General features: G+C 41.7%; 1 protein-coding gene across 1 annotated transcript in view; it reads right to left on the bottom strand.

The window, feature by feature from the left end:
• LRP8 (LDL receptor related protein 8) overlaps positions 1-11,406 on the bottom strand; it is a 255,962-nt gene extending 244,556 nt beyond the window's left edge. The window contains exons 1-2 of the mRNA XM_056844773.1: positions 11,337-11,406; positions 9,987-10,106 (exon numbers count right to left, since the gene is read on the bottom strand). Coding sequence (XP_056700751.1) covers positions 9,987-10,106; positions 11,337-11,406 — 190 coding nt within the window. The remainder of the gene's footprint in view (positions 1-9,986; positions 10,107-11,336) is intronic.
• Between the last annotated feature and the right edge of the window lie 14,165 nt (positions 11,407-25,571).

Genomic DNA, 25,571 nt, shown 5'->3' with positions numbered 1-25,571 from the left:
AGGAAGGTTAGTGTGTGATTGGCCCAAAGTCACTCAACAAACTTCTTTGGCTTGAACTGGGGTAGGGAATTGAACCAGGGTCACTTAGATCCTAGTCCAACTCTCCAACAGGGCTGGCTCGCCTACACGAGAAAAATACAGAAAGAACAAACACTCCTTCTCTCTCAATGTCTGTTTCTTTTTATATATATATATATATATATATATATATATATATATATATATATATATATATATATATATATATATATATATATATATATATAATTTTTATTGCTTTTTTATAATTAAACAAAAAATAAACAAAAATAACATCATAATACAATACAAACAAAAAAAATACAAATGTCTGTTTCTCAACATCTGGATAAGGTATCAAGTAATCATAGAATAGAATCATAGAGTTGGAAGGGACCACCAGGGTCATCTAGTCCAACCCCCTGCACAATGCAGGAAATTAACAACTACCTCCCCCCACATCCCAGTGACTTCAACTCTCCCCCCGCCATGCAGGATCCCACAATCAAAGCACTCCCGACAGATGGCCATCTAGCCTCTGCTTAAAGACCTCCAAAGCAGGGACTCCACCACCCTCTGAGGCAGCACATCCCACTGTCGAACAGCCCTCACCGTCAGAAAGTTCTTCCTAATGTTTAGGTGGAATCGTTTTTCTCTTAGTTTAAATCCATTCCTCCGTGTCCTAGTCTCTGGAGCAACAGAGAACAAGCTAGTTCCCTCATCAACATGACATCCCTTCAAATATTTAAACATGGCTATCATGTCTCCCCTCAACCTTCTCTTCTCCAAACTAAACAAACCCAACTCCCTAAGTCTCTCCTCATAGGGCATGGATTCCAGACCTTTGACCATTCTGGTCGCCCTCCTTTGGACACGCTCCAACTTGTCAACATCCTTCTTAAATTGTGGAGCCCAAAACTGGACACAGTATTCCAAGTGAGGTCTGACCAATGAAGAATACAGTGGTAGTATTACTTCCCTTGATTTAGACACAATACTCCTATTGATGCAGCCCAGAATTGCATTGGCTTTCTTAGCAGCCATATCACACTGTTGACTCATGTTCAGTTTGTGGTCCACTAAGACTCCCAGATCTCTTCCACATGTACTGTTGTCAAGCCAACTATCTCCCATCCTGTACCTGTGCCTTATGTTGTTTCTGCCTAGGTGAAGAACTTTATACTTCTCCCTATTGAAATCCATTTTATTGCTTATGGCCCAGCTCTCCAGTCTATCGAGGTCATTCTGAACTCTGACCCTACCCTCCGGTGTATTAACTACCCCTCCTAACTTGGTGTCATCTGCAAATTTGATTAGCACGCTCTCTATTCCATCATCCAAGTCATTTATAAAAATATTAAATAGGACCAGTCCAGGACAGACCCCTGTGGTACCCCACTGGTAATATACCAGTATTACAAAATCAAAAAGTAGCAGCATTATAGTTGGAGGACTCTGCTAGTCCTGTGGGCTACAACACAATCAACAAACAGCTTATTTTCTTTGGTGCATGTTTTTATTTGTTGCAATAATCCTGGTGCAAACTAAATTCGCAGCCAAACAAGTCTGATAAACAGTCAGCGAATGTTCTGACTAGACATCCATTTAGTACTTCCCTAGCGTCAGATTTACCCCTTTACTTCTACAACCCTTCCATGTTGCTAAGTACAACCACACCGCAAAGCAGACAATTTAGATGCAATAGGAGTACCCCATGCCAATGCAATGGAGTCACTCAAGTCCAAATCATAAGAACATAAGAAAGGCTGGGTCAGACCAAGGTCCATCAAGTCCAGTAGTCTGTTCACACAGTGGCCAACCAGGTGCCTCTAGGAAGCCAACAAACAAAATGACTGCAGCAGCATTATCCTTCCTGTGTTCCAAAGCACCTAATATAATAGGCATGCTCCTCTGATCCCTGGAGAGAAGAGGCATGCATCATGTCTAGGATCCATTTTTACTAGTAGCCATGAATAGCCCTCTCCTCCATGAACATGTCCACTCCCCACTTAAATACTTCCAAGTTGGCAGTCCACCTGCTTAAATGGGTTTAACACAGCAGTAACATCGCACAGGATTGCACTGTGTGTGATTCACTGGGATACTCACAAACCCAACACAAAACCATGCAGCTCTTTTTCAGGGAGTATCTGATTATCAGATGAAGCTACCAAGAGGTATACAACTGGACATTTTTGGCCATTCTAATGAATAGAAGTCTCTGCTGGCTTCATTAAAAAAACAACAACACCAAGTTGAATAGTTTCCATGTAGCTGAATCAAATAAGAGACTCACCTGCACAGCACAAAACATGTTGGGCTAGCTGGTATCTTCATGAGTTAACACATATTCTAAATGCCTCTATTTTCCACTTTACATCAGTGTGTTTGCCATCACCTTTTTTTGTAAATCTTTCCATCACAATGTTTCAAAAGGCCAATGACTGTTTAAGAAGCAATGTTATCAGACTTAGTCTACTGCACGATATTTGTTTACATCTGGTCAAACAAGGGCTTAGAACAGTTATTTTACAACTCCGTTGGTGAGGGTAATTAACTGCTACCTGCAGCTTTCACAAACTGCCACCACTGGAACATGACACAGGTGGTAACGAGAGCCTTGTTGATGCTTGAAAAAGAACTAATCTTTTTCATCTGTTAAACGTAAACACCCATGTGTCACAATACACTATGACCGGTGCTTATTACCGAGACCAAGTACCTAATAGATTAACTTCTGAGCAAGACTTTCCATTAACAGCAGTTTGTGGCTTCCTAGAGGCACCTGGTTGGCCACTGTGTGAGCAGACTTCTGGACTTGATGGGCCTTGGTCTGATCCAGCAGGGCCTTTGGGGGTTACCGCACTTGTGTTCCCAGCGATGTATTAAGAGTTTGAAAATGTTATAAAAAATACTGTTCACACTTTCTATGTATTCCCCCCGATGTATTAAGAGTTTGAAAACGTTATAAAAAATACTGTTCGCACTTTGTTTGGCCCCTTTAGCTGTGAAGACGTCTTCCAACCATTTATAAGCCGTGTTATCCAAAAACCCTTTTAAAGCGATGTTTTTTACAACATTTTCAAACTCTTAATACATCGCTGGGAATACAAAGTGCGGTAACCCCCTTTCTTATGTTCTTAAATACTAGATGGTAGGAACAAACTGGGGAAGGCCTTTATGACCTTCTTGTAAGTTGCTTCCTAGAAGCAACTAGCAGCTGCCTAGGTGAAAAGAAGGGTTTTGACTAGGTAGACCTTTGTTCAGTCCAACAGGCTTCATCTTATATACTTAAAAGCTGATTAATGGGGTGGGGTGTGGCCACACCATGATTTAAACCAAAGAGAAACACAGTGTTGTCCATCAGTAGAAGGAGTCCATGAGCTTTAAAAGGGGGTGAGACAGATTCATGGAGGAGCAACCCATCAATGGGTACTAGCTATAGTGACTAAAAGGAACCTCCATACACAGAGGCAGCATACTCTGTATACTAGTTTTAATAGACAACTCTGAGGAGACCTTAGCCTCGGTGGCCTGTTGTTCGGCAGTCCAGGATAAGTCACTGTATAAAGCAATGTGCTGAACTAGACAGACCACTGGTCTCTACTTATGCTCCTATAGCAACAATGAGATCCTCCAAGATCTTTCCCCAGAACTCAGAGTTACTAGATACTCTGGTTGAGGCAAAAACGTCTTCCTAAACAACCACATCTGAGCAGGGGGTGGCAGCTCCAAGCACTCCTGGAGGAGATGAATTACCTTGACCCATTCTGACACCTAGCAGCCCTGCTCCAGGTAGATGGCTCCTGGTCTTGGAAACAGGGCCTTGTCTGAAGTGGAACCCCAGCTGAGAAAACTCCTTTTCCAGACACATTTGCCAGACATCTTCATTACAAGCTTTTGGTAGTGATTAGGTTTCTGGATTTGAAAATTATTGTTTATTATCTTGCTGCCGTTTTATGTGTGTTTCAATTCTCTTTAATTTATTAACTACCAGGTTTTTCTATAATTTTCAGTTTTATTTTATGTTGCCTTGAATGCTTTTACAATAAAGAAGCAGAATATAAATGTCTAATATAAATAAGATGCAGCAATATTTCACACTTGGAATGTCACAATACTTGGGCTTGAGGTTGAAGAGTGGAGCAGCCTGCAGGCTTTCAAGACAGCATTTCCCTCACACACAGGACTCAGGCCTTGCTGCTAATTTCCCTACAGGTCTACATTTCCCAGGCACCCTCCAAGCTTCAGCATTGGACTGGGGAAATGGAGGGGCTGTGCCTCAGTGGTAGAGGTTCAATCCCTGGCATCTCCAGTTAAAGGGACTAGGCAAGTAGGTGATGTGAAAGACCTCTGCCTGGGACCCTGGAGAGCCACTGCCGGTCTGAGTAGACAACACTGACTTTGATGGACCAAGAATCTGGTTCAGCATAAGGCAGCTTCATGTGTTCATGTGAGAGAAATGAAGGAACCAATAACTGATGAAGAGGTTGAGTCTTGACAAAGCGTATAAATCCTGCACAGGGAGGGAAGATCCCTCATCCCAAGGTGGGGATGAGTCTGGCCTGAAAGGGTCAGGTTTTAATAAAGTAGTAGGAATCTAGTTAGTCACTTTAGGAAACTATTGTTTTCCAGCCAGTTTCTTTTCCATGTGAGCTTTACCCTGTGTGCTTGTAGTGTACCCTATATTAATTCTGGTTAATGTTTATTCACTTGCTTATCTAACTGTTACAGTATTTGAGAAACAGTTTTCTGTTCACTCTGCCTGGGTCCTTCATGCCTCATATTCAGCCATACAGCAAGGAACACTGTGGCAGAAGAGGGAGTTGGCTGGGGAGTGGAGAGGGTGCTCTGGGCCTTCAAGTTCCAGAAGCAGAGTTAAAGCCATTGCCTGCTGCAGCACTGAAGGGGGCAGGAAGAACATGAGAACATAAGAGAAGCCATACTGGATCAGACCAAGACACATAAAGTCCATCAAGTTCACAGAGTTGCCAACCAGGCGCTTCTAGGAAGCCCACAAGCAGTATTATCCTGCCTGTGTTCCATAGCATCTAATATAATAGGCATGCTCTTCTGGACAGAATAAGTATGCATCATGACTAGTATCCATTTTGACTAGTAGCCATGGATGGCTACTAAAGGAAGACTCTTTGAAAAGAGTCGCTGCTCACATTAAAACCCCACTCAGGTCATGCCCCTTCCTATAACACTGAGCAATGAAATCATCCCAAAATAGTATTATTTGACAAACCACCATAATCTCAAAACTCAGAATCCTATGAATGGTAAGGCAAATATTTCCTGTCCCAATAGGCCTGAACTAAAATATTAGAAAATTTGCACAATGTTCTTCAGAAGTTCAGATCTGAATGGTTTCAGGAGGATTTTCCCCACAAGTTTTATTTCTCTTGACAGTTAGAAACCTTTATAGCCCAGATGAAAAGAATTTGCCCCAGATTTATAAGCAATTTTATCACATTATTTTATTTGTTCTAAGTGGTGCCAAGGGCAAAGAAACAGAGCAACAGGCGTCTTATTTTAGAGAACTGAGTCTCCACACAGCCTGGTCATCTACAACACGAAGGAAAAATATGTATTCCAAAATATGAATACTTTGCATACAAACAGTTATTAACCAAGGACATGCACTTCTTTACTAAAGATAAGTCTCTTAGCTGATGTAAACAGGAGGCCCTTGGGAGTTTCTGTCAGACTTACATTGTTCGGTGAAGGAATGGTTGTTTCTGATGGCTCAAAACTTCCAACATTCCACTGTAAAAAAAGACATTGAAGAATTGGCACCTATGCTTGTCCTGATCAATCCTGTCCAAGCCTTCCAATTGTACCTGAAGTAGCTGATAAAATTAATAGTATTGAAAGAGATGCTAGCCTAGCAGATGTTAGACTGGCTTCCTCTTCACAAATTAGGCCAACATTATCAGCTTCATCTACACTGCCTAGCCCAAGTTTGGTGACTGGTTAGTGAGACATCTGAACTATACCTGTGCATCCTGTGTTAGGATAACCAGATTCAGAGTGACTGAAGATAAAATTTCAGAAGGTAAAGATTGTCACATTCTAGTACCATGAAAGACTGCTTTCTTGACCATTCTTCCTTCTGTACATTTATTCACCCTATCTTGAACCAACATCTAGTAATCTTACGTAGCCCTTTGCTTAGACAACCACTTTTAGCATTCTGGGCAAAGTTAACCGTTATGCTAAGCAAACTAGTCTTTCAAATCAGCTATGCCACAAATGTAAACAATTGCGCTAACCTGTTTAGGAGATGTTATAGAATCCCCTTTCGTTAAAAAAGGAACAAGCAATACTGTGGCAGGAAAAAACTGGTGAAAGATCCAAACAGGAAATCCCTATTGCATCACGCCTAACAGAATAAAAGACACCTTCATAGTTTATTATACCTACTAAAATCTATTACTAAGAACCCTACCTATTTTACTGCCCATTTACTACTAAGAATTACCCATTAGTCCTTTGCTTCCCTGATCAGCTACACATTCTCAAGTGTAGTAGTAGCATGTTTACCTAAAGTGCAGGCTCTTATCATAGCTATAAGCGGGGCAAAAGAAGCAAAATATCCTAACCAAAGGCTTTCTAAGGGTGGATGCCTGCTGAAAGAACACCCTTAAATCTAACATTTCTTCGCCACAAAGCAAGCACCAGGACAGCCAAGAAGCAGAACCACAGGACAGCAGCTGTCTGTACAAAGAAAGCTGCTTTCAAGAAGCATGGTGAGTACTGCCAACTGCCCAACTAAGCTTATCCCTCCGCAGAACAAACTAGAACATCAGTACTCATTAAGCTATTAAAAATGGAACTATATCCTTATGTAACTTGGGAGTATTGACACTCACACCCAGGCCAATTTTATTTTATAAGATTATTATTTTCATTCACATAAATACATATTTCTGCCACTGAAGCTAAATGCAATAAATGAAATAATGGTTCATATTTTTAAAAACTAAAATGTAGGGCATAGTCACATCCGTGATTTGTACTTAATTAGTTGTACAAATACTATGAGCTTTAAAGCAACTCAAGGTACCAACTAACCTTTCCCTGCCTTGCAGAATCAAAAGATAACTAGTGAACTCTGGCTAATATTTGGTCCTTTTAGATCACAGGAATCAGAACCAAAGAGTTCTGTTGTCTCTACACATTGGTAAAGGCAACAAATTCTTTCAAACAAAAGCTTCACACACATCCACTCAGGAAAAGCAGGGAAGGGATGTCTTTTCAGAATGGAAAGGATAAATGTAAAATTCACTGACAAATTCAGCAATTAGCTCTTGAAGATTAATTTGTGAGGAAATGGTACATTAACAACAATTATTTGATATGGTTTTATTTCATAACTATGGCAAAGTCCCAGTATATAAACTTTAATTTTTTATTCAAAAATAGTTACTAAGCACTACTAATAGTGACCTTACCAGAACTACAGGTGCTTGGGAATATGGGGTGTGAAGCACAAGGGGGAGGGAGTACTCTGCTGTTTTATCTAACGGTGAGTAAACAAACATGACTACCATACAAATAGTCATTATACCCTGCATGGATCTGTGATCAAAGAGGCTGGAAGCGTAATATTGGAGCAGGAAATTCTCAGTGTTCCAATTCACTGTTTAATAACTTTGTCAATAATGTCACAGAAAAACACGGCATATAAAAATCCTCCCGAGAGACATGGAGTGAACTCATTTTATCCAGGATTTAAAAAAAAAAAACCCTAAAAAGAACAATATAAGGAGGAGCTTTAACAAACACAAGATTATTTTGTCTTGAAATAAGCATTCACACAACATCTGAACAGAACAAGCTCTTCTCCAACAGACCTATACTTCTAGGCCAGTGTAATTTGAATTATACACCAAGTATTTTCTCTTTGGAGGTTTGAAAAGACATTTTGTCAGACATGCAAGACATTCTGAAGTTCTCTCACAGGCATTAATAGCTCCCTCCTACACATAAAATAGAGGGGGCACAAGTTCCTCCATGAGGACTGTATCACACCTAATACACATCTGCTACTTAGGCCTTGTTCTAACAACCAACAAAACGGCAAACTTGTGCCTAGACTGTATTACTTCAGAATACAGATGAGGGCTCACGTGATAGAATGAGAAAAATGATCCTCTACATAGAAGAGTTCCAAGATAGATAAAGGTTAAGATAAAATCATATCTATATTCTATATGCTTAGAGGGGTGGGGGTTGGTTGGCTGGGAAGTAGGACAATCGGGACACAAGTTTAATCATCTTATTCTCTCTTTGTGAGAACTAGGCCTTAAACATTTTTCACAGACAGTGCGATGTGCTTTGTTTTTTTTCTGATGTTGGGTTTCTCTCTTGTTGCTAAAAGGATTTTTTTTTAATAAAAAAGCTGCACATATAATTTATTCCTCTCTGGGGTGTGCTGCCACCCGCTAGTTCCTTTGGCTGAGCACTCCTGGTTTATGGGAGCAGCACTGAAGACTTCATAAATTATAATATAATGTTCATTCTGTAGCTGCTTTACTAAATAATATCCTGCCTCTTCTTCAAGCATACTTGAAGTAGAAACTTTACCACTGCTCTGCAGTTTAAAGGGGCTTTACACAGCCCGGATAACCTACAAGAACCAATGAACTCTGACCGTGAAAGGCTTCGACAATATTTTGGGGCTTTATAATATTGAGCTTAATATTATCTTTCAGCTGACACTAACTACATGCTCCTCAGCCATTTATAACCCCAGCCTGAATCATTAGCTTTAATCTTACATAACATCATTATCCCATCAGCAACCAGACACAAGCGCAGCTGAGAATGTAGAAGTCTATGATGACCAATAGTTCCATTAGCAGCTTTTGCACCAGAAGAGCAATAAACAACAACAAAGGCAACATTCTGATCTTTCTATAAACATAATTCCTAAAACTCAACTTGCACAGAACAACATTTACTCCATAGACTGAAACTTACACAAAACACATCAGCATTAGGTCAGCCAGAACTTAATACCTTAATATCACACAGGCAGCATGAATAATTTGAATTATTTTATTCAAACAATTTTATTCAAACGAAGGCAGTTTGAATTTTGATAAGAGCCATTTCCCATATTCTTAAAGGGAAGTTTTTACACAATGGGAGCTTTCACTTCCTGGTAACTGTACTTTGAAGAATTCGCCAGACTGAATCATCACTTGGCTTGGCTTTTCCTGTTAAAGAGCTTAACGGTTGCTGGCCCTAAAGGATTCATGACGACAGTGCAGTAATAAACTGCTTTGAGTAAATTTGGACTGTCAAAGCAGCCTCCCACCCCCTTCCTAAGCCAAGGGCAGGGAGGCGTGGCCTTGCAAAGGCGGGGGAGAGGAGGCCGGCCCGAGGCGGCTCCAGCCCTCTTCCTTCCGCCCCTCTCATCTGTCTTCGAACGGAGTCGGTACCATGTGACTCATCTGGCGGTTCCCCGGCAGCCAATCAAAAAGTCGCCGGCAAAAGACGCCCTTTCATTCATAAACGGGAAGAGAGCTGGCGGCCCACGCTGCGCGGCGGGACTTGGAAGCCGGGCTTCTCGCGCCGGGCCCTTTCCGCAAAGGGGAAACAGTCCGGCCGACCCCGTAAGAGAAGCCGAGCCTCCCGCGGGTTGCATCACGGCTTAGATCCAAAGAGGTGCCTACAAGGTTCTTGTAGGTTACCCGGGCTGTGTAACCGGGGTCTTGGTATTTTTACACAGCCCGGATAACCTACAAGAACCAATGAACTCTGACCGTGAAAGCCTTCGACGATAAGTGCCTACAAGCCTTCCCCTTTGAACGCCGACAGCCACTCTTTGCATGGGTAGAAACGTAAACCCGCCCCTTCCCGCATCGCGGAAAAATCCTCGGGTGGTTTAGGTCACGGACGGCATTCCCACCCCCTAACCCAGAGAGAGGGGGGGCGGGGCCCGGAATACTCACGGCAATCCGCCTCGTCGCTGTTATCCGAGCAATCGTCATCCTCGTCGCATTTCCAGATGGAAGGGATGCAGCGCTCGTTCCTGCACTGGAACTGGTCGTCCTCGCACTCCTTCGCGGAGCCTGCAATGGGCAGGGGGGGGGGGGATGGGAGAGACAGGCTCAGGAAACCCAGCCGGGGGTCTTAGCAAAAACAGACACATACACACACCCTCCCCACGCCGCCACGATTCTCGGCCATCCCTTTCGCCATCCGCTTGCAGAGAGCTCTAGGCCGCGTCTCCCCCCCCCCCGGTTCTCCGAGAGCCAGAAAAGGCGCACAAAGACCCTCGACAATGGGGAGAGGGAAGCACAGCTCCATGGGCAAAAGGCAGGCTCGATCCCCACCTGCCCACCCCGCCCGATTTTGGGGAGGCGGCCGTGCCCGGGGACCGGAGGGAAACGAGCAAGCAGGCTGACAACAAAGGCGCGTCCTAAGCCAAAGACGCGGAGCTCCTGGGCTGATGCTCTCCCTGCTGTCCCCGAACGCCGTTCCCACCTCGGCGCTGTTGGGAAAAGGGGCGACGGGGTCCAAAGAATAACTCTCCCTCCCCCCCCCCAATAAATATCGCGCCCTTATTTCTCCAGATCTGGGTGCTGACCCCTGGCATCTGAGCGGGAGAGGGCGGGCAGGCAGGCAAGAGGAGCGCCGGAAGGGCAGCTCGCAAATGGAGCGTTTTTTCTGGCTCGGGGCGCATCTGCCCCGCGAGGTGGGCTGGTTCCACACGGCCGGGCTGGTTTTGTTGCCTGACAGCCACCCGCAGGTGCCGCCTGCCCGCTGACCCTTATTCAGCCTCCCCTCCCCGCAGGGCCGGCGCTACCAGGAGGCGAACTAGGCGGTCGCCTAGGGCGCAGACCTCAGAGGGGCACCGTTGTAAACAGACTAGTTTCTTGAAAAAATGCAAATGACAATTTATATATTTATTTATATATTTATTTATTTTTTAAAGAGAAGTCCCACAACAGCGCCACGGGATAGAATTAATTATAACGTCTTCTACAAAGGGTTGCAGGAACGCATCAGGCTTTTGTTTTTCTCTGCAAGGCGTCTGTTTCTGCAAATTGGTTAGCAATGGGGGCGGCGGCGGCACAAGGACTTAGCCTCGCCTAGGGCGCAAAAAAAAAGACGGGCACCGGCCCTGCATCCCCGTCCTCCGGCGGCAGCGTGCGGCCCAGGGGCTCGGCCCCCACCCCGCACACGAGCATGCATCGCTTGGGCCGGGGTCTCTCTCCCCCGCCCCCACCGCGTGGCCCGCTCGCACTCGCTCAGTGGCCCCGGCGCCTGCCTGGTGCCTCCCCCTGGCCCGGACCCACCTTGGGCGAGGCGCAGCTCCAGCAGCAGCAGATGGACGAGCAGCAGCCGGGTCAGAGCCGGCCGGCACATCGCGCCCCTCCCCTCCTCGGCTGCGCGGCGGCGGCGGCTGGCACGCAGCTCCCGCTCTCTACCTTCGGCGGCCGGGCAGGAGCAGCATTTCAACCCGGGCGAGTGACGCGCCCCCACTGGGCGGGGTCTCGGCGCGCGAGCCGGACCTCGGCATGCCCGCCTGTCGGCTGCCGAGGCGCCCGACCACGTGGCCGGGCGAGGAGGGAGGCGGGGCCAAAACGAGGGACCCGCCCTCCGGTGACGGGCCTGCGCGGCCGCACGTGCTTCGCCGAGGACGGAGCCGGACTCTCTTGCAGAATGAACCCTGGAGGTCGACCAGATGACCATCCCCGTTCGATAAGAAGGAAACTGCTCGCTCTCCCCAGGCCACAGAATAGATGGGCTGCCCCCAGGGACCATTTAAAGAACATTTTTTGATCTAATTTCATTTTTTTACTTTTTATTAATTTTATATTAGGTCTTGATTTGATAATGTTGAATAGGACTAAAATACACTAGTTAAAATATATTTTGTATTAATTTTATATTAGGTATTGATTTAATAATGTTAGATATAAGAATAGGTTACATAAAAATAATTGGGTTTAGTTCCATTAGCAAAAGTTTATACAATTTATCTTTAGACGGAAGAGGGAGAGGGGGAATTATATTAACATTATATTGTTAATTACTTGTCTCTTTTACTATTATTAATTTTTAGTAGTGGATATTGTTTTTATGTTATGTTAATTGTAAAAAATAAAAATAGTTTTTTAAAAAAAAAAAAAGAATAGATGGGCTGCCCCAACTTAGAAGAACCAAGGAATGCGTCCATTGCCGCTTAGAATGCGTGTCTGTATTGTTTGTTTATGGGATGGGCTGTGTCGCAGTGCTGTACCCAAGGCCTGGAGCTAAGTGTCCTACCTGGTGTCATGCTAATTATTCTATCCTAATAATTATGCTGGTTATTCTATCGCATCTCTAGCAGCCGAAAGGCATTTTTAAATCATGTTTTCAAATGAATACTTCTGACACTTTACGAATATGTACAGGCCTTGGAAGAAAATCCCAAGACTCAAGGGCAGCTTTATGCCCAGGTTTGGGGTATACGAAAAGGAATGACAACAATGCCCATTGGGAACAAGGGGAGAAACTTGATGGCCCATTGGATATAATAGGAGACAGGAATGCAAATTGATTTGCATGAGCTCCATTGAGATACGTCACAGTTACAGTGCAGAAAAGGTGCGATGAAAATGTGGAATGGGTTTGAAATGTCTGCCCTGTGCCTAGAATGACAGCCCTCAGAGTGGTATGACGGTCCCCATAAGTGTTCTAGGACTGGAATGTCAGCCCCCCCAGTGGAATGATGGTCCCCTGGAATGGCATGAGAATTCTGGGGCTGGAATGACAGCCCCTAGAGTAGAATGGTGGTCCATGACTATGGCATAAATGTTCTGGGAGTGGAATAACAGCCACCAGAGTGGAAGGACAATCCCTAACAGTGACATAAGTGTTTTTAGACTAGAATGACGGCCCCCGAGTGGAATTACAGACCTTGGGAGTAGCATCATTGTTCTCTCACTTGAATGACAGCCCCCAGAGTGGAATGATGGTATGATATTCTGCCTTTTACTGATAGAAACCAAGGCTCCAAGACTGACAAGTGTTGTGGTTGCCTAGCAACATCCTATAAGGGCATTCATTTCTTAAGGCTACAAGCACTGTTTCTATCATTGGGGGGCTTTAACCCCCCACAATATATTTTTGAGTTTTCAGATTTTTCTGTACATCTAGGGCTATTCTCATGTTTGTGGCAAAATCTGTCTTGTCTGACTATAGATCCAGTCTCCAGATTTAAGTATCTACACATTTCACCATGTTGAAAACTGAATATATTGACAAGTGGGGACTCACTGAGGAAAGAATCCCATTCCTCCCCTGCTTGCTTGCCCAAATCATCCACCCACTGGTTCTTGGGGGCAGCACTGGCAGCTCCTTCTGCCCCTACATGCCTATATTGCTGCCCCTCCACAGCATACAGGGTAGCATTGGCAACTCCTGTTCCCCCCCCCCACCGCCTTCCTGTCTGTTCTCCTCCCCACTGCTTGGTGGTTAGGGGTCATTTGCAGCTCCTGTTTCCTCTTACCACCTACCCACTATGGTGCCTCCTTGGAGGTGGAGGGCAATGGTGGCTTCTGCTCACCCACCTGGCTGGCTGAAGCAGCCTGCTTGTCTGTCATTGCACAAACAACATATTCCTCTGTTTTGGGGGGATTTAAACTCCCCTCCATTTTAAAAAAGATTTTCAAATTTTCTGCACATTGGGAGGAGGGGGTTAGTTGAAAAATCACTCTTCCCTCTCCACAGCCCCAGATCACAGATTTACTTTTCTACGGATGGGGCCATTTTGAGAATTAGTTACATTGAAGATGGACAGAGTAAAATCTTTTCATTCAAATGTCTTTGGCAGATGAAATTGGTAGTGGGTTCTTCTATGGCCTCATCACAGAGCCATATGCCCCACTTCAGTGATTCTCTGATATTACATGGTACTCTGTTAACCAGTTTTGTGTTCATTTCTGTGGCTGCTCTATTGCAAGAATCATTTTGGTGCTCACCTTCTTTTCCACTCCCAGGAAATGTTGGTCCACTCGGGTCTGTCCCAGAACAGGCTTTCTATTCCCACGCAAAGTCACTGCACTCAGTGGGCTGCCATTCCATCCCAGAACAGTTTTCCTGCTTTATGGAACAGTCATTCCAATCCAATCAGAGGATGGAGAGTCAATTTTTCTGTTCCCAGGGACTGTTATTCCACTCAGCAGACTGTCATTCCAGTTCCAGAACACTTTTCTACTCCCAGGAGTCATCATTCCACTCTAGGGACTGTCATTCCAATCCCAGAGCAATGGTTTCAGGATACTGGATTTAGTAACTCTCTGTATAAAATCAGTAATAAAACTTGCACATGGACCAAAATTCTACCTTGGATGGTGAAACAGAAGGTTGTACTAGCTGAAGCAATAAACAATTACCATGATAACAACAAATGCAAAACAGCTAGAGTGTGATAAATTATAAGTTTGTCAGACTCCTGCAACTAACTGATTGCCTTTGAACTGTCTATGGCACTCTTAGTAACGCAGGCAAAGCCATTTGTTTGATTACTAAATGATTTGTAAGTTTGCCGAGTCTCCTTAGAGCTACTGCTGAATTCTTCAGGGACACTGCAGTTAAAATGCCCAGGCCCAGAAGGCATCCTTATGTTAGATTCTTCATTAGACCAATGTTGCAGAAATGATGCAGCACAAAGAGAGAGAGAGAGAATTGTAATGTTAATTGAGCATTTTCTTGATCTTTGAATGTTATTAGACCTTTAGTGCCTCTGTTCTATTATTATGAAACAATACCTTCATGAGGAATCATAAATATCATGGGGAGTGAATCAAAGCATAAAGCAACGAGTTTCCCACATATGTATTACATATGTATTTCCCACATATGTATCTGAGGGTGTCCCTTCCTACGTGTGTATTCTAAAAATCCACTCCCAAATTCAGGGAGCCTTTCAGGACAGCATTCAGTGCCCTGGAAGATGTTTCATTCAGAAGTGGAAATGGTGGAAATCCTTATAGGTATGCTGCATTTGGGCTCTTGAGAGAGCAGAAAGGTGGGGTGGAAATTTTGTAAAACAAATTTTAAAATAAATGTATACGGGAATCTTCCGATCTCTGTGATAATTTAGAAAGGAGCTGGTAATCATTCAAGCGACGTGTTTCAGCCCAAGCCAGGTCAGCACTCTACAGCAAAGTCTACACAAACTAAAGTATGAATGAGCCCCTGGTTGTTGTTGTTTTTCATCCTGTCTAGTTCAGGTGTGGTTCAAAATTATGCCGCTCATGTATCCTCTTCCTGTCAGGTATTGTATTATACAAACAGCCGACCCACAAACACTCCCATCCCCCCTCGCTGCCCCCGTTGCAGCTTTCTCCCCCTGCTGCCTGCTGCCACTTTCTCTCCCCCCAGCCTCCCATTGCCAGTATACCCCCCTGCAGCCTCCTGTCATCATGGTGAGGCAGAGAGGTGGTAAAGGAGGGATGAGAGAGGAGAACAGCACAGGCGGAGCATGGAAGGAAAGGCAGCAGGAGGAGGAGCACCCCACTCCCTCCTTGCCACCACCATCTCTTTACCCCTCGTATTGTTGCCACCTCCTTCCTTCACCACTATTTCTCTCCCCCGCCCGTCTCCCCCCACTGCTCCTTTACTTACTTACCTTTCTTCCAATGCCAACAGCTACAGCACCCTTCAACACTGTTTATGGAGCTGCTAAGCACTGCTTATAATGGCGGCTTCAATCTCATTTTTTTATATCTAAGTTGAAATTTGTTTTTACTTTTTTTCTGTTGTCAGCTGTTTTTGCAGACCCAGAGTTAGTAGAACCCCCCCACCCTGGTCCTATTGTGCAGATTAGTTGATCAGTACCCTGGTCAGAATTAGGTATATTGACTGACTAGTTAAATTTTTTATTATACTCTTGCTTTTATCCCCACTGGAGATCCAGCAGTTTACACACTCCCCCTAAATATAATTAGACAAATAAATAGCAAGCAACAAAAATAAAATTCAGTACAACTCTATGACAGTTGCAGGATCCAATCAGCCCGCTCATCCTTTATTTTCTACAGCTGGTAGATATGTTCCCAGTATTCCCTAAATAAGGTAGAAAAGTGGTACACCACAGGCAGATAATGGGGAAAGTTTAGTTCTGTTACGAGGGAAGAAGCAAGAAGGTAGTTTTATTTTAATGGCATGGGAAGGCATGCATAAAGCTCCATTTCTATCTGTCTACCTAGCACTGGTCATACAGCTATAGTCTTAAGCAGAAAATAACAGAATAAAAATAATGCCTTACTTAGTGTTCTTCTTCTGGTATTTAATTATTGCCCCTATAAATTTTACCTTACCACTTCCGGTGGTGCCGCTGGGGTGAGTGCCACGTTTCCCCAGGCTGTCCTGGGGGAAATCCAAGTTTGCGTTAATCCTGGGATGCTATATGCACCCCAACCCGATCCTTGCAAGTGGGTCGGATAGCAGGAACTCCCTGCAGCCCGTAAAAGCAGTTTGACCTCCCAAATACTCTGAGGGAGCTTCTTTAAGTCCCTCGGAGTTTTGGACGCCGGTCCTGCGAGGGCACCAAGGGAAGAAATCGCCAAAACGCAACTTCGGCACAAGGCTGTACCCTCCACCTTATAACCACCATAAAGACTACTTTAAGATAAGAACCTCACCTCTAGACGCTCAAGTGAGTACGCAAGAACCCTTCGTCTTTTATTGATGTTACTGAATAACCGGGGGGTAGATGAAGACATTTCCAGAATCCTTGTCCCTCCCTTGATCGAACTGGATAGGTTTGGCCTATAAAATCCATCAGGATTAGAGGCAGGAGCCTTATCAAGTTGATCAGCTTAAACTAAAACAAAGAGCTAGAAAGACGCCTATAAGATGGACTAAAATCTCCACCAATGAGAAATACTTTTGAGGGAAGGGGAGGGTGGAAGAAGAAAAGGAAAAAAGGAGTCCTCCAGCCACGTTTGCAACAAGGAACTCCTTAATCCGGAAGACCCTCTATACCACCCTCTCTATCATCTGGCTTACAACAAAAGGAAGCAACTCGTAGGACCGGATACATGTCGCACTCGAGCAACATAGAAATAGTTCCTGAAGGGAACAACCATCGAGAAGAGGCAGTAGAAGGTCCACGGTGAAATCAACTTCTGGAATACTTCCTGATTGATCCGACCTAGAGCGGCCGGCAAAACTCGCTGGTATTTCAAAACTTTAAAAAGCTGTTTTAAAGTGAATTAGGGGTCTTTTCAAAGCGAAAAAATTATTAAGCTGATCATTGAAACATTTTCTATCAACAACTAATCAGAGGGTCCTGATTGAGGACATGTATTTTACCAACCTTACTTCAATGTAAATGTCTGCATCCCGACCCCGTTCTGGCTCATTACATAGCCCTGCCTATACAAAACTGAAAGAAGCGACACAAACCTTAACCATGGAAAAGAAGTTGCAAGACATGTTAGCCAAGCAAACAGAGGCAACAACTAAGCAGTTTGAACAGATGTCTACACAAATGACACAGCTGACTGCTATGATGACAAATCTTGGCCAAGCATCTCAAGCTATTAACCAAAAGCTAGATGTGGTTACAGAAGACCTTAAAGTTGTAAAGACCCAAATGAATACTATGAAGAAAGATATGCAAGCAATGGATTCATCAGTTAAGAAAGTGATGGAAGAACACAAGGATACAAAGAAAAAATTAGCAAGCCAAGAGAAGCAGATTGAAACAATACAAACTAATCAGACCGCTGTTAAAGATCAGATAGCAATGATGGAGATGAGAGTTAGAGAAACCAACCTTCGTCTGCGCAATTTTCCAGATATGATGGGAGACAACAAAGAAACTGTAGTCCCAAATCTGGCTTATTTATTTCAAATAGAAGAACAAGAATTGAACCAAGCCATCAACAGAGTCTACAGAATACCATTACCTGCTAGAATGAAAAGATCTAAACCAAGAGATCTCATGATTGTTTTTTATGACACTAGGATCAAGGATAGGATCATGAAGATCCATTATGACAGTCCGGTTTCAGCAGGAGATATTCCTCTAATATTATTAAAGGACATACCAAGACATTTACTCTCACAGAGGAATAATTACAAAGAATTTGTGTCTGTCTTGAAAGCTAATGGTATCAAATATCGTTGGATTATGCCACAAGGCTTGGCTTTTTCCTACAAAGAATTGAAAATGACAATCTTATCTCCATCGGATGTGGGAAAATTTCTGAGGAAATACAAGACAGAGCTTAAAGGACTAACCCTGGAACAAAAGGAAGAGGAAGAAGAAGAAGAACCACAGGGAGCAGAAGGAGGCACTGTGTTATAGACTGAATATTTTGTTTCAATAACTACTACATCATGGCAAAAGTAATTTCTTGGAATGTGAATGGCTTGAATGAAAAAACCAAACGGGCTAGAATTTTTAAACATTTACAGAAATACAAATACTCCCTAATTTGTTTGCAAGAGACTCATATAGCAACAAAACACAAAAAATACCTGGATAGGCAAATGCTTGGACAAGCATTTGTTGCATCGGCTAAAACAAAAACAAAGGGAGTTGTGATATATGCTCATTCTAGCCTTAGTCCTGAACTACTGTACAAAGACAATGAAGGGAGAATTGTAATTATCAAGACCAAAATACTGGGGCAAAAGACGATTGTAGTAGGAATATATGCACCTAACGAAGGAAAAGCTAAATTTTATGGACAACTACATGAACTGATTTCTCAGTATGCAAATGATCAGATTCTTTTGATGGGCGATTTCAATGGTGTCACTCTCCCAATCTTGGATAAAAAATCAAAAGCAAAAGACGAAAATGAAGGATGCTTACCTAAAACCTTCTTCACCATGGCTTCAGAATTGGAAATACAAGACATCTGGAGAACAATGAATACAACGGCTAAAGAATATACTTTTTATTCAGCGAGACACGACTCACACTCCAGAATAGACATGATATGGGCTAGTAAATCTATTTTCACGCAACTACGTAAAATCCAAATTGTACCAAGAACTTTTTCTGATCATAATCCAGTTACATTTGAATGGAACAATAAACAAGCATTTAGATGGCGATTAAATGATAAACTTTTAAAGGATAACAAGATTCAAAAAGAACTACAGGATTTAATTAAAGATTTTTTTGAAATTAACCTTAATGGGGAAACTTCGCTGAATACAGTTTGGGATGCATTTAAAGCTGTTCTAAGAGGATTTATGATACAGAAACACACGGCCTGGAAGAAAACTCAACTACAATTTACCAATAATATACTTTGGGATTTACAAAATTTGGAGCAAAAACTGGTTATGGCTTTACATGAAGAAGAGAAAAATGATATACAAACAAAGATTTCTGTATCTAAACACCAACTAAATTTGATAATAATGGAGGAAATGAACAAAAATTTAAAATCTGCTAAACAAAAATTCTTTGAACATGCTAATAAACCTGGAAAATTTTTGGCGACCCAACTGAAAGATTCATTTCAAAAGAAGATTATAACAAAAATTCAATCCGCTAAAGGACCAGTTTATACAACTATGGATATACAAAAAGAATTTGTTTCATTCTATACTAAGTTATATCAGAAAGAAAATATCTCAAAAAAGAAAATAGACAAGTTTTTAAATTCAATACAGATGAATGTCCTTTCAAAGCCCCAACAAGAATGGATAGATGCACCAATTACAAAGGAGGAAATACAAGAAGCAATAATGAAACAAAAAACGGACAAGACACCAGGACCAGATGGAATTACTGCACTATTTTATAAAACATTTAGTGACAATTTAGTGAACTTTTTTGTATTACTTTGTAATACAATTTTGGATAAGGGAGCATCCCCAGAGACTTGGTCACACGCATTTATATCGTTGATACCTAAGGAAGGAAGAGATCCAGAAAAAACTTCAAATTATAGACCTATCTCGCTGTTAAATGTGGATTATAAGATTTATGCTTCGGTCTTATCGAATAGGATAAAGCATTTTATTAAGGATCTTATACATGAAGACCAAGCAGGTTTTGTTCCAGGAAGGCAAATTAAAGATAATATAAGAGTTTTATTAGATTCATTGGAATATTATGATCAGAATATTCAACAAACGGCGGCCTTTGTATTTTTGGATGCAGAGAAAGCCTTTGATATGGTCTCCTGGGACTTTATGAAAAAGATATTGGAAAAATTAAATTTTGGAGACCGTTTCTTGAGAGGTATATTGGCCATATATACATCCCAACAGGCAAAAATTCTGGTGAATGAATCGATGTCTGACAACTGCGCAATCAAGAAAGGAACCAGACAAGGATGTCCTCTGTCTCCATTATTATTTTTGTTGGTGTTGGAATCACTATGCTGTAAGTTAAGGAGTATGGAGGACATTCGCGGATTAAAAATTAAAAAACATGAATTTAAACTGAGAGCATTCGCGGATGATCTTCTGTTAATCTTGGAGAACCCAACACAATCAATGAAGATATTGTTGGAAACTTTGGACGATTTTGGAAATGTATCGGGATTTAAAGTTAACCAAGAAAAAACAAAGACAATATTTAAGAATTTATCAGAAACAGAACAACAGGAATTCATATCATATACAGGTTGGGAGAAGGCTAATAAGATCAAATATTTGGGAATCTGGATCTCTGCAAAGAATAAAGACTTGATAACCAATAACTATCTTAAACTATGGGACAAAATAAAAACTGATATGATCATTTGGTCAAATAAAAAATTGTCACTTTTGGGACGTATATCAACAGTCCAAATGAACATTTTACCAAGGATGCTTTTCTTATTCCAAAATTTGCCTATAATTTCACATGTTAAATACTTTGATACCTGGAGGAAAGACGTATTAAATTTCATCTGGCAAGGGAAAAAACCGAGGATTGCTTATAAACATCTGGTGGATTCTAAAGTTAGAGGAGGTTTAGCACTACCTAACTTTCAACTTTATGCTGAAGCGGCCGCTTTAGTATGGCTAAAGGACTGGATGAACTTATCCAATTCGCGTTTGTTAGATCTTGAAGGATTTAACAATATAAGTGGATGGCATGGCTATTTATGGTATGGTAAAATTAAGATACAAGCATCATTTCGTAACCATATAATCAGGTCCTCCTTATTTCATATATGGATGAGGTATAAACATATTCTTGAACCAGTAACACCGATGTGGATATCACCTCAAGAAATGTTGACATTACGCCCACTTAGATTGGACAAATTTATCACCTACCAAGAGTTAATTAACTGGGAAGGAAAGAAAAGCTCACTAAAAGACTTTCAGTTACTTAAAGACGATTTACAATGGCTTCAATATCATCAAATTAAATCAGTATTTACACAAGATATGAAGAATGGATTCTCTAAAGAAAAATCGCCTTTTCACAGGATGCTATTAGATAACAATACTCAACTGATTTCTAAAATGTATAATCTTCTTTTAACAATTTATTGTGAGCAGGAAATAATCAAACCAACAATGATTAATTGGGCTCAAACTGTGGGACATGATATTGCCCTAAACAAATGGGAAAGACTATGGGCGAAAGACCTGAAAGGAATAAATGCGCAGTCAATTCGAGAAAATATCTATAAAATTATGTATAGATGGCATTTAACGCCTAAGAAGATTGCAAAGATCTACAAAGTGACATCCCCTAAATATTGGAAATGTAATAAAGAAGTTGGTTCTTTTTATCATATGTGGTGGACTTGTGACAAAGCTAAGGATTTTTGGGATATGATATATAACGAATTAAGACTAATAGTACAAAAAAATATACCCAAAACACTAGAAATGATGCTATTAAGTATGATACCTGACGATTTGTTAAAACAAAGGACTTTTTTGATTTACGCGACTACAGCTGCAAGACTGCTTTATGCAGCAAAATGGAAAGGGGCAGACACTCCTGGGAAAAAAGACTGGACTATGAAAATGTTTGAACTGGTGGAAATGGCAAAACTTACAGCTATTTTAAATCAAAAAGACAATGTTCAATTTATGGGGGAATGGGAGGCTTGGATGAAATATTGTGAATATGAACTAGGACTGGGGAAAATGGAAGAGTACCTTTTAATCTGATCTAGAAGACATTGTTAACATAAAGAAACGTAATCAATTATATTGATAGTATAAAGTGATTGAAACCTAATTGAGATATAAGAATAATTAAGATCAGACCATATCACGATGGGATAGAATACTTTATTAAGAGGCGGACGGAGGTGATGGGGAAGTCAATAAATTTTCTTTATTTTTTATTTTTATTTATCACTTAAACAATTATAACAACATTACCTATGATTTAGTTTTTAATATTATGTATATTGTTGTTTGTTAACATGGAAAATTTATATTATAAAAACCAATAAAATTTTCAAAAAAAAAATAAAAATAAATTTTACCTTACCACAGACAGAATAACAGAATCACTTACTGCATATCCAATAATAGCCACGTCACTTGCACCCTCGTACAACCAGACTGGTTTCCCTGTTTGAGCAGGGTCTTCCCTACCATTCATTAGTAAGGTGCAAATCAACAGAAAATCAACAGAGTGATATCTATATCACTGACAATTTAAAAACTGAAAGAACATGCAAAATATTTTCCCTTCATTTATAGCTTCACCCAACATACAAAGAAGTTCTTTTATTTATAGGCTGGCAACTTTCAAAATAAAGCATTATGATAATTCAATGGGACCTGCAGATAGAACACTGGCTCAAGGATGATGCTAGTGGCTTTTTGGGTGAATGTAAAGGAAGAGTCCAGAAATTTTGAGCGTGTCTGGGAGTGGGGCCTGCATATACGGTCTATTTCCAAAAACAACAATAGCTGAAGAACAAGAAAGACTCCTTGCTTCTCTGACAGCTATTTTCCTTCTGGTCACTTGGCAACTCTATGTACGGGATAGTATTGCAGTTTTTATGGCTGCACTGTCTTGATAGCTTGGCTATAAGGTTCACATCTGTTAAACATCCCATTGCAAATGTTCTCCCATGCGAGCAATTTAAAGAACAACTTTTGTCACTTTATTTCTTAAAACTGAAAGAGTATAGTTTCAAATCTTTATAAAAAATTAAGTAGCATGGTAGGCACACTTGTGAAAAATTTAGTAGTAATCCCTGTCAATGTGCTTTAACTTACAGCTGCATCATTCCCCTTAGTCTACTGTGCCAGGGATTCATCTAGTTCAAAGTGATCTCAAAAAGAAAAAAGGAGCTTTCTAAGAACTGACTATAAGAGTGTGTCTCTGAAGCAATACCGCACATGCATCGAACACACAGAAATCCAGGGTGTCCAAAAATGGAGATCTCTCTGAAAATTGCCTAGGCAGAAGTGAGCTGCATTCCTCGTGCTCTCTTTACGTGGCACTGTTGGTGGACAGACTATTCCTAATTTGCAAAGAGACTGCCATATATTTGCAAAAAGACTGCCATTAGCACATGGTAGTTAAATGGTGTTTTTCACTGCCTTTTCTTCCAAAGTAGTGCATTGTTTTTGGGAACATCCATTTGATGTCATCTTTTCCCAAGTTTTCCCTTTCTTCTTCACAGCCTTTCTAAATCTGGTTTACTAAAGAACACAGTTCAAAGGCAGGATGAGAAGATGCACATTTTCAAAGTTCTTGCCCACCCTGATGTCATTCCCTTTCATCAGCCACTATTTTCCTTGCTGCATCACAAAAGGGCTATTTAAAACAAAAAAGTCAGTAATTGCTATAGTGGTATAACAATTTTAGGGGTGTGAATGGCATAGTATAGCCTGATCTCATCAGATCTTGGAAACTAAGGAGGGTTGGTACATGCATGGGAGCCCACCAAGGAAGACTCTGCAGAGGAAGGCAATGACAAACCACCTCTGCTTCTCACTTGCCTTGAAAACCCAATAATCACAATTTGGCTGTGACTTGATGGCACTTTACATACATACAACACACACACACACACACACACTGATTTTACTGACCCCCCCCCCCTCTTCAGCCTTTAAAAAGCCTTCTGGTGGCATGGTGAGGAAAAATGCAAGGAGAAATAGTGGCCGATAGAGGACAGTGCATAGAAAACTAACATGTGGAATCTCCATTGCCCATGCAACAGAGGAAGAATGGCACTGTCTAGTTGTAAACATAAAAACCTACAGTTGATCAGTTTTTGATCTGTAACATTTCCTTATTCACACAAGGCTAAAGATGCAACTTGATACGAATTCTATCCAGCACCACCTAATCTAGCTGGGACCGCCTGGCATGCCAAACAATTCATACAAGATGGTTTAAGATTGGGGTTTAAAGATTGTTTTCTCTCCATTCCTCTTTTCTTTTTAGCACCCAATCTGATGAAGCTTGCTGAAGAACTCAAATGCTTGCACACTGTGTTGTTTTGTTTCTGCTGGCTCTAATAAAAGGCATTACATAGCTTTTGCTATTATAGGACAGGGGAGAGGGGAAGCAATCCACTCCATTCAAAGGCTCTTACCCCAGGTGAGTGTTCTTTCGGATTATCTTTCACCCAAAGAACAATATACCTCTTCGTTTTTTAATTGGTTGAAGACAGGCTATTGCAGAATAAATTAATACAAGATAAAACAGAATAGAGCCTTTAGCAAAGTGAAATTGAGAGGAGGAGCGTTTAGAGAGTACTGCACTGTATGAAAATTAGGATGTTACAAACCCATCCCTGTTTTTCTCTGAACTAATAGAGGGTATTTACATGATGCATTCATGTGATGCATTCTTGTACAACGTTTCCTTACATACAAGCGTAACTTGCTATTCTGTTCACTTTACCCATATGCTGAGAAAAGCACTTGGTAGATTTACCTTGTTCCTATTCATTCAAATCCCTTAGCAGTAAGGTGGAGCTGGCAGAGCAGCACATTGATTTAATACTCCCTTCACTTCTAACCAAATTAGGAGAACATAGGAAGAGAATGTAGGAAGAGGGCTACTGGATCTGACCAGTGGTCCATCTAATTCAGCATCTTGTCTCACACAGTGGCTAGCCAGTCATTCTGGAGGGCCAACAACAACACATAGATCCCCAGACCTTCCCCTGATGTCCCCACCCCCGCACTGGTATTCAGAGGTTTGTTGCCTCTGTATATGGAAGTTGCATTTAGTTATCATGTCTAGTAGCAACTGGTAGACCTATCTTCAATAAATCTATCTAATCCCCCTTTAATGCCATCTATGCCTATGGCCATTACTACACCCTCTGGCAGCAAACTCCTCATGTTAATCACTTGTTGAATAAAGGGGTATTTCCTTTTGTCTATGGAGAATCTACTGCCCATCAATGCCATTGGATTCAAGTTCTAGTATTTTGGGAGAAAAAGTTATCTCTGTCCACTCTCTCTACCCCATATATAATTTTATAAACCTCTGTTGTGTCCCATTTTAATTGTCTCTTTTCTAAACTGAACAGTCCCAGCTTCTAGCTTTTTCTCATAGGAAAGGTGCTCCAATCCCTTAATCATCTTGACCGTCCTCTTCTGTGTACTTTTCCCAGCTCTGCAATATCCTT

This window comes from Euleptes europaea, chromosome 2 (genome assembly GCF_029931775.1).
Source record: "Euleptes europaea isolate rEulEur1 chromosome 2, rEulEur1.hap1, whole genome shotgun sequence".
Lineage (NCBI taxonomy): Eukaryota > Metazoa > Chordata > Lepidosauria > Squamata > Sphaerodactylidae > Euleptes > Euleptes europaea.
Note: the sequence above shows the minus strand (reverse complement) of the source record. Positions and strands in the feature narration are given on the sequence as shown.